General features: G+C 36.5%; 1 protein-coding gene across 1 annotated transcript in view; it reads right to left on the reverse strand.

Annotated features, from left to right (window-relative positions):
* Positions 1-17,199, reverse strand: part of LOC149562172 (ATP-dependent Clp protease proteolytic subunit-related protein 2, chloroplastic-like) — a 174,288-nt gene that overhangs the window by 105,499 nt on the left and 51,590 nt on the right. Inside the window, exon 3 of the mRNA XM_089825702.1 lies at positions 13,122-13,194. Coding sequence (XP_089681828.1) covers positions 13,122-13,194 — 73 coding nt within the window. The remainder of the gene's footprint in view (positions 1-13,121; positions 13,195-17,199) is intronic.

The raw sequence follows: 17,199 nt of genomic DNA on the forward strand, positions 1-17,199 counted from the left end.
TGGGTACAAAATCCAATTCTCATGCAGAATACTAATGGCAGGAAGCAAACTAGTAAATGGTTTCTATAAAACAAGAAGTAAATACATCATTGTAGTTAGTTTCTATAAAACTAGAAGTAAATACATCATAGTAAATAGTTTCTTTAAAATTAGAAGTAAATACAACATAGCAAAATAGCATGAACATGAATTTGAGCAATTTAGGCCTAGGGGAAAGTAATGCTCGTCTTCGGTGTGAGCAAGTGATTGAGCTAAGTTTGTCAGGACTCGGGAATATAGGATTGAATTCAAGTGATTTCTGAGAAAATGAGTGAGAATCATTAGAAAATCATTATTCTAGCTTCAATTTGACCTCAAATAGCCAGGGCAATTTGTGGGGGATAACACTACAGAAGGCATGTTGAATCCTGAAATTTGGCTATGCTTGGAACTTTTTAAAAACCCCCAAAATCTAGAATCTGCATTTTACCTCCTATGAAGCTAAAACCTATCTCAAACATATTGACAGTATTTATACAAATATAACGTAAGGGCCCATTTGTTTGTCAATGTAGGAATAAAAAATTAGAATAGAAAATTGGAATAGGAATGGGAGTGGGGAATGGGAATGGAAAAGAGAAATCCTATTCTTGTTTGGCTTGCCTTGGATTTGATTGGGAACATGTTACTCACTTGTTTGGTTGTACAAAATTGAAATTGGAATATAGTTAAGTTTATATTTTAATGGTACTTATACCTCATAAACCAAAAAGGCTCTGTTATTTCTTACTCCCATTAGCCCATTCAAGTGTAATTACTACATTTGATATTAATGGTTTCCATTTGCATCGACATCCTCAGCCCATTGAAAAAAATTATAATCTATTCTCTTCATTTTTCTGTGTTTTCTCCTCATCTGTTACAGTCGGGTTCTCTAGTTTTGCAATAGAAATTTGTAAAGTAGTCGATTTGGAAGGCATCCTAAGTTTACATTCTGATATCTTTATTGTCGAGAAGAAGAAAAAAACAAACTGCAATAAAACAAACAACCCTTCTTATACCTTTCAGAAGCAGAACAAGTATGATATTTGTGTAATGGTGGTTTTGTTTTTTTCAATCTATGGGTGCCTGTAAAATATTTGTGGGTGCCTCTAAAAACTTTTTGGGCACCTCATAAACCCTCCTCCACAACCTCGGCAGGAACAGTGAAAACAATGGGGGACTCCAAATAATTGCAAAATTTTGAAAAGTATTATTTCTTGCATCATTTTTATTACTAACATCCTCTATGCTAGATAATATCTTCAAAGTTTCATCCCTATAATCAGAAAATTTCATTGTTTTCATTAGAGGAACAGTTATTTTCAACTGAGACAATGCATGATTCATAAAATTATAACAGTTAGACCTTTGCTTACCATTATTGTGCGTAATCGGCTATTTGGTTAGCCTAGAAGACTGATTATTTTCTTTCTACTTAGCTTGAGCTTGACTGCCAAATTTTTTAGATGTTTCAACCTGTTGCTGATTTTTCGGAAATATACCAGCAAGATTACCTTAATCAGCAGTGTTGTCTTTATTTCTTCTTTGGTAGGTGTGTTTAGCATGTTCTACTGCTGCAATAGTATAAGCCTTCCTTTCTTCTGTTGTTAATCTATGTAAAATAGGTACATCTTCATCATCTAAAAACACTTGCTAAATACAACGTTGCTGATTGGAACCCCTGTAGTAACAATCAAAATTTTTTGGTCCTCATCTGTAGAATCATCTTCATCTCTACCTCACAATGGTTCTGATGATATGGCGTTAACCACAGGTTTTTCTTCACTTTCCTGATTTTCCTTCTCAAAAACAAGTTGTGCAACAATGCAATACTTAGGATCATGGGGCAGCCTACATACATCACACCATGGCCCATCATCAACAATGTTGATTTTCTTTAAAGGATCAGGGGTGTCCTTAGCATAATTTGGTCTTTCTGGTTTCCCATCCTTCCAATTTGTATTGTAAGGCATGTCCTGAAGTCTTACCCTATCATTTCTGTGGAATGATGGTCTTTCATTTCTATTTTGTTTGACCTTTATTTCTTTTAACATATCCATTATCTCTCTTAGTTCATCCTTCTTAGGGTTTTTTGGATTATATAATTTTGGATCATCCCTTTTTTTATTCTACCCGCTGCTTTACTATCATTTTCAATTGTCATGGAAACTTTGAAAGCTTGCAGCAATGAAGGTCTTTGAGATCTTATAATGAGTTTTACTATCAAATGCACTTAAGTAGAAATCAATCAAAAATGAGTCCACTTGTCTAGTCTCCCTCTGAATCCTATTGAGAACTTTATTGAATCTTTTGTTAAATTCTAATACTGACTCATTTGTATTCTTCTTAATACTTGTTAATTCATGTGATGCAAAGGATGTGTCATTGTGATCACCAAATTGCTCAATAAACTAATCAGCGAAATCGAACCATCCAGAAATGGATCCATCTGGCAAACTTCTATACCATTTCGCTGCATCCTTAGTTAATGATTGCACAAAGAGTTTCATGAATACATCTTCGTGATCTTCCTCAAAATCTTCAATTACATGTTTAAGATTAATCACATGTCGCTCAGCAGATTCTGTTTCGCTTCCTAAAAACTTTGGAATAGCATTCCTTAAGTCATTTGATATTGGATTTGGACATCCTCTAATCCCATTGAAATCAAGTTGTCTATATCTTTCGATTGCCATAGGCTGCCTTATTGCTTGATTTCTAATGCCCTGATTTTGCACCATATGACCTTGGGCGTTTTGATTATTATTACTTTGATTCAATCCATAGGGTTGTCTAATGTTTCCACCATTTTGTGGAACTCCTCTGTTATGTTGCCCATTATTCCAAGCCCGTTGATCATTGTGGAAATGTCTGTTAAAATTATTATTTTGATTCCTATACCTTTTGTTCTCATATAATGGATTAACATGACTAGTGGCAAATTGTCATTCCAGATTCTTTCTATGGGGTGGATTGTACTTCGATGTGTTTACTTCATTTTGCATTTGATCAGACTTTTCTTCCCTCCACTTATCTGACTTTTCTTCATTACAAGCTTTTCTAGGTGGCGAAGCAATAAGATCTTTTGATATCCATATTTTTGCGAAGATATCATCTAGCTGCATTTTTAATGTTTTGGCTAATATTACATTGTTACCATTCGTTGTTTCAGCCATTTTCTTTATAATCATATCCCATTGCATTATTTGTTCTTGCTCTTCATCATCCTCAATACGAGTTATCTCGCATTCTAACTCTTCATCTACCTTAGGAATTTGAAAAAAATGGATTACAATTTTCTTCATCCTTTTCAAAACTGTTATGACTTGATTCACACATCTCGGATTGTTTGTTGATCCTTTCCTAATCGTTTATGTGTCTTGTGTAAAACATTTTTTACTTTGGATTTTTAGCTTTCTTCTTTCTTGGTTTTTTCTCAAAAGTTAACTGCTCAAGTCTTTTAGGTCGGGGATTCACTGATCTTCTTCCCCACATACACCTCAAAAGCAAACAAATGCTCTTCAATAAAATATATCAATAAAACACAATAGAGTCGCCACTTTCTTTTTAAAAAGAAAGAAATAAATATCTAGGTGTTTATCCAACAGAGTAAATGCCAACAATATCTTGAGAATTATTTTCTAAAAATAACAATAGAACTTTAGACTTAGTTACTTTCAAATTTTTACGTGAAATGGAGAAAACTTCAGATTAAGCGAGAATTAGGGCTTTGAACACAATTAGAAATCTCAAGAAGAAACTTATTAATTTTTTGCTTAAATGCTGATAAGAAAACTAATTTACAAAATCTAAAAATTATAAAACAGCAAATGAAAATGCTGAAAGTAAACTTAATAATACGTTCACGATTTTGGTAAATGCTTATAAAAGACAAAATCTGAAAACTTACCACATAATTGTGTTTAAATGAAACTCTACACTGGTTTGATGGAGTAGGTATGCAAAGCTTACTTGCTACTTTTTCCCCAATAGAGTCGCCAATCTGTTGGTTATCAAAATCGTTGATTAGAAACTTACGAGCCTTGCCTGCTCAATGCTGAGATATCTAATCACTTTTGGCCAACTTGACAGGATAAATCAAATTGAGTCAAATCCTCTGCACTTTTGGCTCCGCTAAACCAAGCCCTGTACACCTGATCCTAGACAGCAAAACTTGGATCCAAGATGTTTTATAGCGAATGGATGTAATGCAAAAACAACTTCCTTAAATGACAAGCTTTTAAGGAAGGCCTCTTGATTGTGACTGGTAAATATTATTCTTCAAAATTTAATTATTTTAATAGAGTTGCGAATGCTGAAATACAATTAAGGCTGAATTACTAAAACAAATAAATATTAAACCTTAACAGAAAAAGATCAAAGTATTGCCAGCAAATAGATAAAGAAAAATGAACGATTAAAGACCTGTGCTGAAATTTAGATGGGCAATAGAGTCAATTTTATAAGGTTTTTACATACAACTTTATGACATTATGATATTAAATCTATAAATAATTCAATTATTGGGATATGTCAAATTATTTTGTTTTGTGCATATTAAAACCAGTCTATAATGTTTTAACCATTAAAAGGACAAAATAGATACAAATAAGGAAACACTTATAATATTCCACAATATTTGTATCTTTCGGGTTTAAATAGCAACAAATTATTTAATCCACCTATCCCAATAATAAATTATTTATATAAAAAATAAATAAATCATAAAGGACGAACTATATAATATTTGTATTCTAAAGCAATTAAAATTCTCACTGATTATACTGTGAAGAAATTCGTGTTTGAGGACACTCCGATTCAGATGCTCCACTCAACACAATTAAATCCCATAGAATATTGCGATGCGTGCTCAATATTTCAACATCCAATAGCTTAGTTCAAATTCAATCTCTTCCAACAAGGAAATTACAATAATCTATATGCCTCAGGAATGCAGATAATATTTTTGTAATGAATCAATGGTAGTTCTCTGATTTTACAGTACATATATTTATAGAGGACCAAGCAGTATCAGTTACGTCTCCAACAGTTGCACCTCTTCATCAATAACCGGTTTCTAAAAACTAAACCTTAAACAAATAAAATCGGCAGCTTAGCAAGTTTGACAAGCCCATATAAATATTTGAATATACGAATGCATTCCATTTTCAGTGTTTTTATCTACTGCCTGATGCTTATCATATTTATTTCTCAATGTTCGTTTTTGGCAACCTTCACATTTTCTTATTTGGCCCGAGAGACATGGTCTATATACAAAGCAATATCATCAGGGGAAACACTATAAGATGCTCTGGAGAATATTTCAATTTTATGTGAGAAAGCCACGTAGCACAATCATCCTCAGGACATTCATTTGTTTCCGTGAATCACATATCTTTTCTAGCGTTTAAAATATTGAGCAAACCAAGCACGAGGATCCCTCCGTTACAGCATGTATCAAATTCCTGAATCCTATATGTATGACAAACTCCTGATTGTGTTAGCTTTCCTCCAAATCATACTCAAAAAATCTTCACCCACAGTATCTCCCGATTTATTACAGTTCTTCCTGCCACAAAAATACAAAGTTAAGACAATTATGTATGACTATTTCGTATTTTGGTATTCCCAATAAGGAGAACTACTTTCGTGACCAAATAAACACAACTTTTCTTCTACAAACATCCATGATAACTTCTGAAAGGTTTCCGGATGCAAGGATTGCGTGTTTCCTGGACAATGCTATTCCAAGCGTAAGCTTCTGAAGCCGTCACTCTATAAAAATGGTGGCTTGGTTGCACTCACTCTCCTCCTATGTCAGTAAAGTATTGCCATCTGGATTTCAACACCACGTGATTTTGGACTACATCTCTGTGTTGACGTGTGAAGGATTCCCGCTTTGGTAGATTGCCTCTCGAGTATGGAGAATGGAGAATTTAAATAGGATTTCAATATTTGTTCCACAACACTCCATGAACTATAGTCGTTACTTTCAGGCAGGGACGGTAAGGATGTCTTTTTAACCATCTATGGGCTCCCACGTGCTCCGCTATATCCATCAAATACATGCCCAACACATGGTACATACACTTTCATAGTCACACACACAGATTCCATTTGAGACTTTAGAGGATACTAATGCTTGACACAAATTTGCCTTAGTTTTTCTTCATCACTTCCTAGTTCATTCTGAAAATGAAGTGGTTGATAAAATTTGATCTTTATTTGATGTGTCAAAGTAACTGGTGAACTGCCAATCAATTCTGACGTTGGCCTAGAAAAACCAATGCTAACAGCACTAATTTCATCAATGCCCACATTCCATTGTGGCCTTCCTGTAATTGCATATGATGACAGATGATAATCTGTCTGTGTGATGAGGAAAGGATCAATATCTACTAAATCCACAGGACCGGGTTCATTAATGTTGTCACTGTTTTCATTTGACGCCACAGATTATCACGGAAGAACATTTTCATCTCATCTGTGGCTGCTGGACCTCCTGAATTGTATCCTTGGATAACTTTTCCAATCTTGGCATCAAGAAGAAATGTTGTCATGGTTTTAGAGACTTGAATAAGAGATCCATCTGACAACATTTGAGGTGTACTATGAACGAGTTCTACTGGTGTCTTTGGAAGAATCTTTGTTCCAGAATGCTTATCATAGGCAATCAAGTTCCAGTCTTTTCCACAAAATAAGAATTGATCCTCTTTCACATCCAAGTAGCCCAGTGCAGGCTCTCCGCCAATAAGCACAGTAGCATTGTCATTTTCATAAGAAAATGCTTGGTAATATGAAAGCGAGGAGCCAGATGAGAATGACCAGTTAATGTTGCGAGATTTGATATTCATAGCATATCCAGTACCATCCCATGAAGCAATTAATACATTTTCTCTGGAGCAAGTTGTTAGGATAAACCACGGACAAAAATAAAAAACTACATGCAAATATAACCAATAACTAAAAAATAATAGATCACACAGAAATGAACACAAGGCACCAAGATTTAACGTGGTTCACCCAATCCCTGGGCTACGTCCACCAAACAGCAAGTCCGATCTTATTACAATCCAGTGATTACAACCTGATTACAATCCGTAATCCCTTACAGCTCAATATCGCCGCAAAAACCAATTTCGCATCACACCATAATGAAAAATACCCAACCCTAAGCCCTTTTATACAAGTATTAAACCGCTTTAGGGTTATAACATGTCAGCCATATGTCGGCCATAATATGTTGGCTACCATGTTGGCCACGTCCCAAAAAAAAATTTTGGGGCGATGCCCTGAACTCCACTATTTATGAAGTATGTACAGTACTTGATCAGTCACCATAATCTAACAATCTCCCACTTGGGGACTGATCAGGCTCCGCACTAAACAAAAATCTCCCACATGGAGACTGATCCTGTAGCAATACCACTACCACATGGGGCTCCCACTGGATCAAACCACCCTGGACTCTACTGTTCTTTTATTCATGTTCAGTCGAAAAGACCAACCAAAGTTGGAGAGGAGTTCAGCTTCTCCCTTGTTACAACCTTTGTCAACATATCTGTTGGATTGTCATTGGTATGTATCTTCTCCAGCTTTAACTGTCCATCCTCCAAAACTGACCGAATGAAATGGTACCGCAACTGTATGTGTTTGGTCTTAGAATGCAGAGTTGAATTCTTAGCAAGATGAATGGCACTTTGACTATCTGTGAACAAATAATTATCCTTCTGAGGATGTCCCAATTCTTCCAAGAAGAACTGAAGCCATATCATCTCCTTGGCTGCCTCTGTAGCAGCAACATACTCTGCCTCTGTAGTGGATAGAGCATTAATCTTCTGTAACCTAGAAACCCAGCTCACAGCTGCCCCACCAACAGTAAAGACATAACCTGTAGTACTCCGCCTGGTATCAATATCCCCAGCCAAATCTGAGTCAACATAGCCCTGTAAATCAGTAGTAGAGCCCCCAAAGTGTAAACACTTATTGGATGTTCCTCTCAAATATCTAAGAATCCACTTGACAGCATTGCAATGCTCAAATCCTGGATGACTCATATACTTGCTAATGACTCCCACTGCATGTGCAATATCTGGCCTAGTGCATACCATAGCATACATCAAGCTTCCTACAGCTGAAGCATAGGGTACCTTGGACATCTTATCCTCCTCTTCCTATGTCTTGGGACACATTTCCTTAGTCAATTTCAAATGACTGGGTAAAGGTGTGTTGACAGCTTTAGCATTCTCCATAGAGAAACGTTGCAACACCTTCTCAATATAATCAGCTTGAGATAGCGTCAATGTTCTGTTCTTCCTATCTCTGCAAATCTTCATACCAAGGATTTGTTTTGCTGCCCCCAAATCCTTCATAGCAAATGCATGTGCTAACTGGCGTTTCAACCCCTTAATATGATCCATGTTAGACCCAACTACAAGCATATCATCAACATATAAACATAAAATAATGTAGCTATCATCATCCAACCTCTTAAAATAAACACAGTAATCTGAATGACACCTGTTATATCCATGCTCATGCATAAAACTGTCAAATTTCAAATACCATTGCCGAGGTGCTTGCTTCAATCCATATAAACTTTTCTTCAATTTGCACACTAAGTTCTCCTTACCTTTGACCTCAAAACCCTGTGGCTGAGCCATATATATTTCTTCATCCAAATCACCATGAAGAAAGGTTGTTTTAACATCCATCTGCTCTAAATGCAAATCTTCAATAGCCACAAGACTTAAAACAGTACGAATAGAAGTCATTTTAACAACAGGAGAAAATATCTCATCAAAATCAATTCCCTTATTCTGTGCAAATCCTTTTACAACTAACCTGGCCTTAAATCTTTTCTTACCTCCTTCCTCTTCTTTCAACCTGTAAACCCACTTATTCTGTAAAGCCTTTTTACCTACAGGCAACTTGCACAAATCCCATGTCTTATTTTTCAGCAAAGAGTCCATTTCATCTTTCATTGCAGACTCCCACTGAATCTTAGTATTCACCTGCACAGCTTCATCATAACTTTCAAGTTCACCAGCATCAGTAAGTAAAATAGAATACAAAGAGGTAGAAAACCTTTGTGGAGGTCTAATTTGCCTTGTTGACCGTCTAACATTCACTGGTGTGTGTGGTATTTGTTGTTGCAGTTGTTGCACATCATGAGGAATGGCTGGAACATCAGCTTTGGGAGTATCATCCAGCACTACATAATCATCTTCTTTCTTATGTTGCTGCAACAGATCTTTGTACAACACTTTCTCATTGAATATGACATCCCGACTTCTAACAATTTTAAGATTTTCAAAATCCCAAAGCCTATAACCAAATGCATTAATGCCATATCCAACAAAGACACATTTCTTTGATTTAGCTTCTAGCTTGGTTCTATTTTCAGAGTCTATATGAACAAAAGCTTCACAACCGAAAGTCTTGAGAAAAGAATAACTCACCTTCTTACCAGTTCATGCTTCCTCTGGAATACCACAGCCCAAAGGAGTAGAGGGACCTCTATTAATCAAATATACTACAGTATTGACAGCCTCCGCCCACATGTGTAAGGGCAACCCAGCATGCAACCTCATGCTCCTTGCATGCTCCATTATAGTCCTGTTCATGCGTTCAGCCACTCCATTTTCCTGTGGAGTCCTTGGAACAGTTTTTTGTCTACGAATACCATTAGTGGAGCAATAATCTTCAAATTCATGACTGCAATACTCACCACCATTATCAGATCTGAGACATTTTAATTTCTTACCAGTCTCATTTTCAACCAAGCATTTCCATTTCTTAAAAGTTTGAAATACATCAGATTTCTATCTAAGGAAATAAACTCATACTTTTCTAGTTGCGTCATCAATAAATGTAACATAATAATGAGAGCCACCAAGGGAAGATACCTGAGCTGGTCCCCATACATCTGTATGCACAAGCTCTAATTTTTCCTTTTTGTTTTCCTTCCCAGTCTTTACAAAACTCACTCTCTTTTGTTGTCCATACACACAACTTTCACACAAATCCATATTCACACATTTTAGACCTAGTAAAACTTTCTTTGAATGAAGTACTTTCATACCTTTCTCACTCATGTGCCCAAGTCTATTGTGCCACAGCGCTGTATCAGAATCTACAGCAGCTATTTGTTCTCCCTGCTCAACTGCAGCAATTGTTCCTAAACATTCATTTTTCTCTGAAACAATTAAAGTAGAAGGAACGATATGACCTGTACAAAGATATAAGGTGCCTACTTTCACACCTTTTGCTACTACAAGAGAACCTTTTGAAACCTTCCAATTTTTATCATTAAAAGTAACTACACAACCCTCATCACCGAGTTGCCCTGCTGAAATTAAATTCCTACTTAGTTTTGGAACATGTCTTACCTCATGTAGTAGCCAATGATTCCCATTCTGCAACTTAATCTTAATTTTTCCCTTTCCAACAATCTGACAGGGTTCGTTATCCCCCAAATAAACAAGCCCAAAATCCCCTTGGACATAATCAATGAAATAACCTCTATGAGGTATAGCATGAAATGAAGCACCAGAATCTAAAACCCATGAATCATCAACACTCTCTAAAGATAAAAGTAAAGCATCCTCTTCGGATTTGTTACTTACCACATTTGCCTCCTTGTCTCCATCTGATTTATCTCCTTCATTTTTCTTTCGATTCCAGTAATCTTTCTTTTTGTGCCCTGGTTTCCCACAGTACCAGCAATCATTTGGTCCTCTCGATTGAGACCTCCTCCCCTTTGACTTTCCTCTTGATTTTCCACGATTTCCAGAGTTATTTCCTCTCTCAGTTGTTCTACCCCTGCTTTGTGCATTCAAAGCGCTTCCTGATGTAGATCCACCCGAGGATTTTCTATGAGTTTTCTCACTTAAAATAACACCGATCACATCATCATATTTTAAGGTACTAGATCCAGGAACAGAATTACTCACCGCTATTACCAAGCCATTCCAGCTTTCAGGCAAAGAACACAAAATCAAGAGAGCCCTAATTTCTTCATCAAAATTGATACCCACAGAAGATAACTGACTAGTAATAGGATTAAACTCATTTAAATGATTTGCAACAGATCCACCTTCTGCCATTTTCATATTAAATAAACGCTTCATGAGAAATATCTTGTTTGAAGCGGAGGGCTTTTCATACAGTGTCGCTAGGGTTTTCATCAAATCTTCTGTCGTCTTTGCTTTTGTAATTTTAAATGCCACTGATGGTGCCAACCATAACCGAATGCTTCCGAGTGCCTTTCTGTCCAAAAGATCCAATTCAACCTCTGACATAGTTCCCTGATTCTTGGCTTTGCCTTCCAACGGCTTCCATAAATCCTTTTGATATAGATAGTCTTCCATTTGCATCTTCCATAACTGGAAGTTCTACCCATTAAACCTGTCAACCCTCAGCTTACCCTCATCTGCCATCGCTCCCACTCAACCGTGAGAATTTCCTGCAGAGGATAACTGAAAGACAACCTCGCTCTGATACCACTTGTTAGGATAAACCATGGAAAGAAATAAAAAACTACATGCAAATATAACCAATAACTAAAAAATAATAGATCACACAGAAATGAACACAAGGCACCAAGATTTAACGTGGTTCACCCAATCCCTGGGCTACGTCCACCAAACAGCAAGTCCAATCTTATTACAATCCAGTGATTACAACCTGATTACAATCCGTAATCCCTTACAGCTCAATACCGCCGCAAGAACCAATTTCGCATCACAACATAATGAAAAATACCCAACCCTAAGCCCTTTTATACAAGTATTAAACCGCTTTAGGGTTATAACATGTCGGCCATATGTTAGCCATAATATGTTGGCTACCATGTCGGCCACGGCCCAAAAAAAAATTTCGGGGCGATGCCCTAAACCCCACTATTTATGAAGTATGTACAGTACTTTCCCGATCAGTCACCGTAATCTAACACAAGTTTGCACATCTTCCAAGAGGTTGTATTTCCTTGGCCATTTACAATTACAGTATCTTTCATCATGTCCGACTGCACAAGATTAGGTGGACCATATAGAGAACAACTCTCCAAGTCTTCCATACTCCTATCTGAAAAAGGATACAATCGCATTTAATTATTGTAATGTGATTCATAATGTCACTCATTACTTCATGATGAGAGTGATTAGAATGGAGGTTCTGGGCTCCATCAATATGCATTTGATGAATTAAAGTAAAAGACCAGCAAAACACTAGTTCTAGCAAGAAGAACAAATAAAAAATATCCAGCTTCAAGTATAGCAGTAAAATTTCAACAAAAGATTTTAAAAGTACGGAGTGAAAACAGATTAGAAACCATTTAATAGAACAAATGATCCTAAATGGATATGTGAATGGGCTATTAGATTAAAAAAATCTAGATTTAGCTGTACCCAGCATCAATATATCTAATAGTACCAAAAAGGGCCAGGAAGGGAGATAGACAGAGACAAAGCATGCATGCGAACACTTCAAAAGCTTAAGTTTCCAAATAATGCATAACCTGGAAGAGAGATGCTAACAAATTCCGAAAACAAGGGAAAACAAGCCAAACCTCTCTCACCACTCTACAAAAAGCTTAATCTGAAAGAAAATTTATTTGTGAGGTGTGCCATTGATGAAACCAGACAACCTATAAAATGGTAGGGCCCATTAAATTTTAGGTGAAGTCAAGGAAAAATATAAACTAAAAATTTTCCTTGTGGTTAAAAATTTAAGAGTCACTTATTCTATGACAAGATATCTGTATTTAAAATACAAACAATGCAAGATAACTTTTTAAAGAAAGAGAAGCTGATGAGTAACATCAACCATAAGCATAAACATACATAAGTGGAACTGAAAAAATATAAAACTAGATAAAATAACAAAATTTATGATTACCATTACATGTCAGACAAGTGTTATCTATAGTGCATCCTGTATTACATCTCGAGATAAACAGAAACTGAATAAAACAGACAGAACAAGAAAATACTCCGCAGTAACATAATATTGCATTTTTTGAATTGAAAAATTCCGAACAATAAAAATTTGTAGAAACATAACACTTAAGCACCAAATGGGTTCCAATAGCTGCATACCTAGACCTACCAAACTGCTTATCTTTCTTGTCAAAAGCTTTCGACAAATCTGATCTTCCACTGCAGAAAAGACCTATAAGAAAGATATCTGTGAATCTACATGCATTTCCAAAATACCTATGAAATAAAATATTTGTTTCATAAAATCTATCTAAGAACCATCCCGTTGGAACATAATTCAGGATTATTTTTGTCTTAGGTACGTATAAAAGTTTAAACAGTATGATAGACCACAAGTAAAATAAAACAGATATGGTAGCCATCTCTCAAAACATTTGTCAAAAATTAAGATCATTCATTTAGTAAAAACGAGCATAGATGGTAATAACATCATATTAAAAGACTAAAAAGGGATGCTGATTATTTTGAAATAGAATTTTGAGCGTAATGAAATCTAAGAGTTACAAAGTTTTTTCACTGGCAATTTAGAAATTCACATTTTTAGTTAGAAGACCTTTCGAAATACAAACCTTCTATCAGCCAAGGCTAGAATACAAGAAAAAAATTATCAATGGTGGGATTCACATAAGACAACAAATATTGAAAGATCCCTGATGGATCTCTGCTGCAAATCTTCTGTGGATTTATTTTATTTTTTTGTTTTTTCCTGTTTATTAATGTTTTCTTGTAGAACTAGACGGAAATGCAGAAGAGTTTGTTTGTTTTTGTGTTTTTGATGATTATTCCACATAGAAATGAGAAGTAGCAAATGGCAAGAAAAGAGTTTGAAAAAAATAAATAACAATATGCAGTAAAGTCAGAGTTGATACAAATCATACCAGGCAGATCTCTGAATTATAGAGCCAAATAAAAGATCCAGTACATTTACTCTAACAATGACGCCACAACTGGCTGATGAAAACGGGCTGATAAGATGCAAGAATCTGCTGCTGAGTAACTGATTATTCTATGCATCCAAGTGCTGCAAATGACAGAGTACGGCTGCAAGAAATGGCAGTGTACGGCTGCTAGAATTCACCTCCCATACGCCAAAGAACATACCCAACAAAACAAACTGTAGGCCCAAGTTGAAGTGGCATCTACCTTCCTCCTGAATACTGTTGAAACTACTGACAAACCAATACCCAATGCTACTGAGGGTTACGTCCCAGCCAGCAATTACCCTGGGGTTTGCGTCCCAGAATGCAAATCGCTCAAGCAGAGCAAATCTGAAAAGAAGTGTTTGAAAAATATGCATAATCATGAGAAATGGCGCCCATCTCCTTATAACCCCTTGCAAAGCAATTCGAACCCCATAGTGACCCCCAATTGGCGTTGGCTATAAAAAATGAATTAAATCTTATTTTAAAGTGACCATGTCACTAGAAAATGACCTTTTCCACCATAGTAATAAATCCGTTCACCGAATTGCCTTGAGACCAAAGAGGAAGATTTAGAGAATTTCAAGACCTTTCCAACGAGCTATCATAACATGGGATACGCATCCAGATGAGGCCAAAATTCCCTTATTACTCCAAAATGGCTATTAACTTAGCCTTATTTAAATATTAAACGCTAACTTAGGAAATATTAAAAATATAACCCAAATAGCCACAAACTGCCCAACTGACATCACAAACCATAAAATCATCCTGTCACCTGTCTGTGACTGAAGTCGGAAATCAAGGATCCACTGGCAGTCTCATCCCTAAAATCTAGGGATGCTCCTAAAATTTAGGAAACAAGCCCTATCCCTTTGAAACTGAACCCAAAGGGTCATCTCATGGAAACCCAGCCCTGGGCATGATTATACCTCCTAAAAAGTAGGAATGAACCCCATAAATGTAGGAATTGCCTCCTAAAAACAAGGAAAGTCACCCAACTGATCAATACCCACCAGAAAACCCAGTCCCCAACACTGAATAACCATACTGGGTCTCTATCCAACCCTGTCAGCCTACAAGACCCCATAATAAGCTGACTCACATGTCTCTGTTAGACTGAGCTAGACTGGGGACATGACAAATATCTAAAATCATATTAAGAGTCACAAAGTTTTAATTTCAGCACCCACCATATGCTTGTTCTTGCAATTGTTAGGATTAACCCCAGACAGAAATAGCAATTACATGCAAATATAACCAATATCAGAAAATAATAGATCGCACATAAAAGAACACAAGACGCCAAGATTTAACGTGGTTCACTCAATACCTGGGCTACATCTACCAACAACAAGTCCAATATTATCATTATCCAGATTACAACCTTATTACAATTTGTAATCCCTTATAGCTCAATACTGCCGCAAAAACCAATTTTTGCATCACACCTTATGAAAATTCTTAACCCTAAGCCCTTTTTATACAAGCATTTTGCCGCTTACAAAATTAGGGCTAGAATAATAGAAAAATAGTAGCCAACGCCTTTTACAATATAAGGTCATTTTTGGCTTCCGAAAACCCCCACTGGACCCCACCCTGTACTGCGACAAAGAAAGCATCTGGGTCGCTACCCCTTAACCCCGTCTTGGGGGCACTACCCCCAAACCCCCATAGAAATAATCTGGAGGGAAACCACACTGAATAAACCTCTGAGTCTAATTAGGCTCCATGTCACAACAATCTCCCACTTGGTGACTAATCAAGCTCCACAACAGTAACCTCCCACTTGGAGACTGATCATAGCACTACTAAACCTATCACTCCCACTGGAATATCAAACTACCCTGGACTCTGTTGTTCTTTTATTCTATTTAGTCGAGAAGACCAACCGAAGTTGAAGAGGAGTTCAGCTTCTCCCTTGTCACTACCTTTGTAAACATATTTTCTAGATTGTCATTTGCATGTATCTTCTCCAACTTTAACTGTCCATCATCCAAAACTAACCGAATGAAATGGTACCGCAACTGTATGTGTTTTGTCTTTGAATGCAAAGCTGAATTCTTTATAAGATGAATGGCACTCTGACTATCTGTAAACAAATAATTATCCTTCTGAGGGTGTCCCAATTCTTCCAAGAAGAACAAAAGCCATATCATCTCCTTGGTTGCCTCTATAGCAGCAACATAGTCGACCTCTGTAGTGAACAAAGCATTAACGTTCTGTAATCTAGAAACCCAGCTCACAGGTGCTCCACCAATAGTAAATACTTAACCTGTAGTACTCCGCCTGGTATCAATATCCCCTACCAAATCTAAGTCAACCTATCCTTTTAAATCAATAGTAGAGCCCCCAAAACGTAAACACTTAGCGGAAGTTCCTTTCAAATATTTGAAAATCCATTTAACTGCATTCCAATGCTCAATTCCTAGATGACTCATATGCCTGCTAACAACTCCCACTACATGTGTAGTATCTGGCCTTGTACATACCATAGCATACATCAAGCTTCCTATCGCTGAAGCATAAGGTACCTTGGACATCTTATCCTCCTCTTCTTCTTTTGTCTTTGGATACAGCTTCTTAGTCAACTTCAAATGACCAAGTAAAGATGTGTTGATAGCTTTAGCATTCTCCACAGAGACTCGTTGTAACACCTTTTCAATATAATCAGCCTAAGATAATTGTAATGGGCACCCTAGAAATGCCCAAAAAACCGAACCAACTGTTGATAGTGATTTTAATGTCTTTGCATAGATTTGAAACCACATAACATGAACAAGAATAAATTTATGCAAAACTGAAGATTGAAGTACTATTGAAATAATATTAGTTTTCAAGCTAATAAAATCAAATACATAGCAAACTTTCCAACTCACTAATTACTCCAGCATTATAACATGTTATTCCAGTCATGATTTCCCAACTTGTTGCTACAATAATATGAATAGTGTCGCACTACAGTGCTGGTATAGGAAAAACTGCCTTCAATCAGTCCAAGACCCTCATAAAAACATTCCTCCACAATGGCATAAGTATTGGATAAGGAATGAGAATGGTATGAGCAAACACCCAATCCGCCTATAGCTGGAAATGAGCCCAACCTGCCTGTTAATGAAGCTAATAGCAATGAATTCCAAAGGCCAAACCCCACCAGGGAATGACGTCTAGAATGTCACAAGAGAGGATAGACGTCTTATAATGCCAAGAACAGATCCATAACTCACGCATCCAATTTCTTCTCATATTCAACCTGC

This window comes from Cupressus sempervirens, chromosome 4 (assembly GCF_028749045.1).
Source record: "Cupressus sempervirens isolate cs-2001-9-10 chromosome 4, ASM2874904v1, whole genome shotgun sequence".
Taxonomy (NCBI): Eukaryota; Viridiplantae; Streptophyta; class Pinopsida; order Cupressales; family Cupressaceae; genus Cupressus; species Cupressus sempervirens.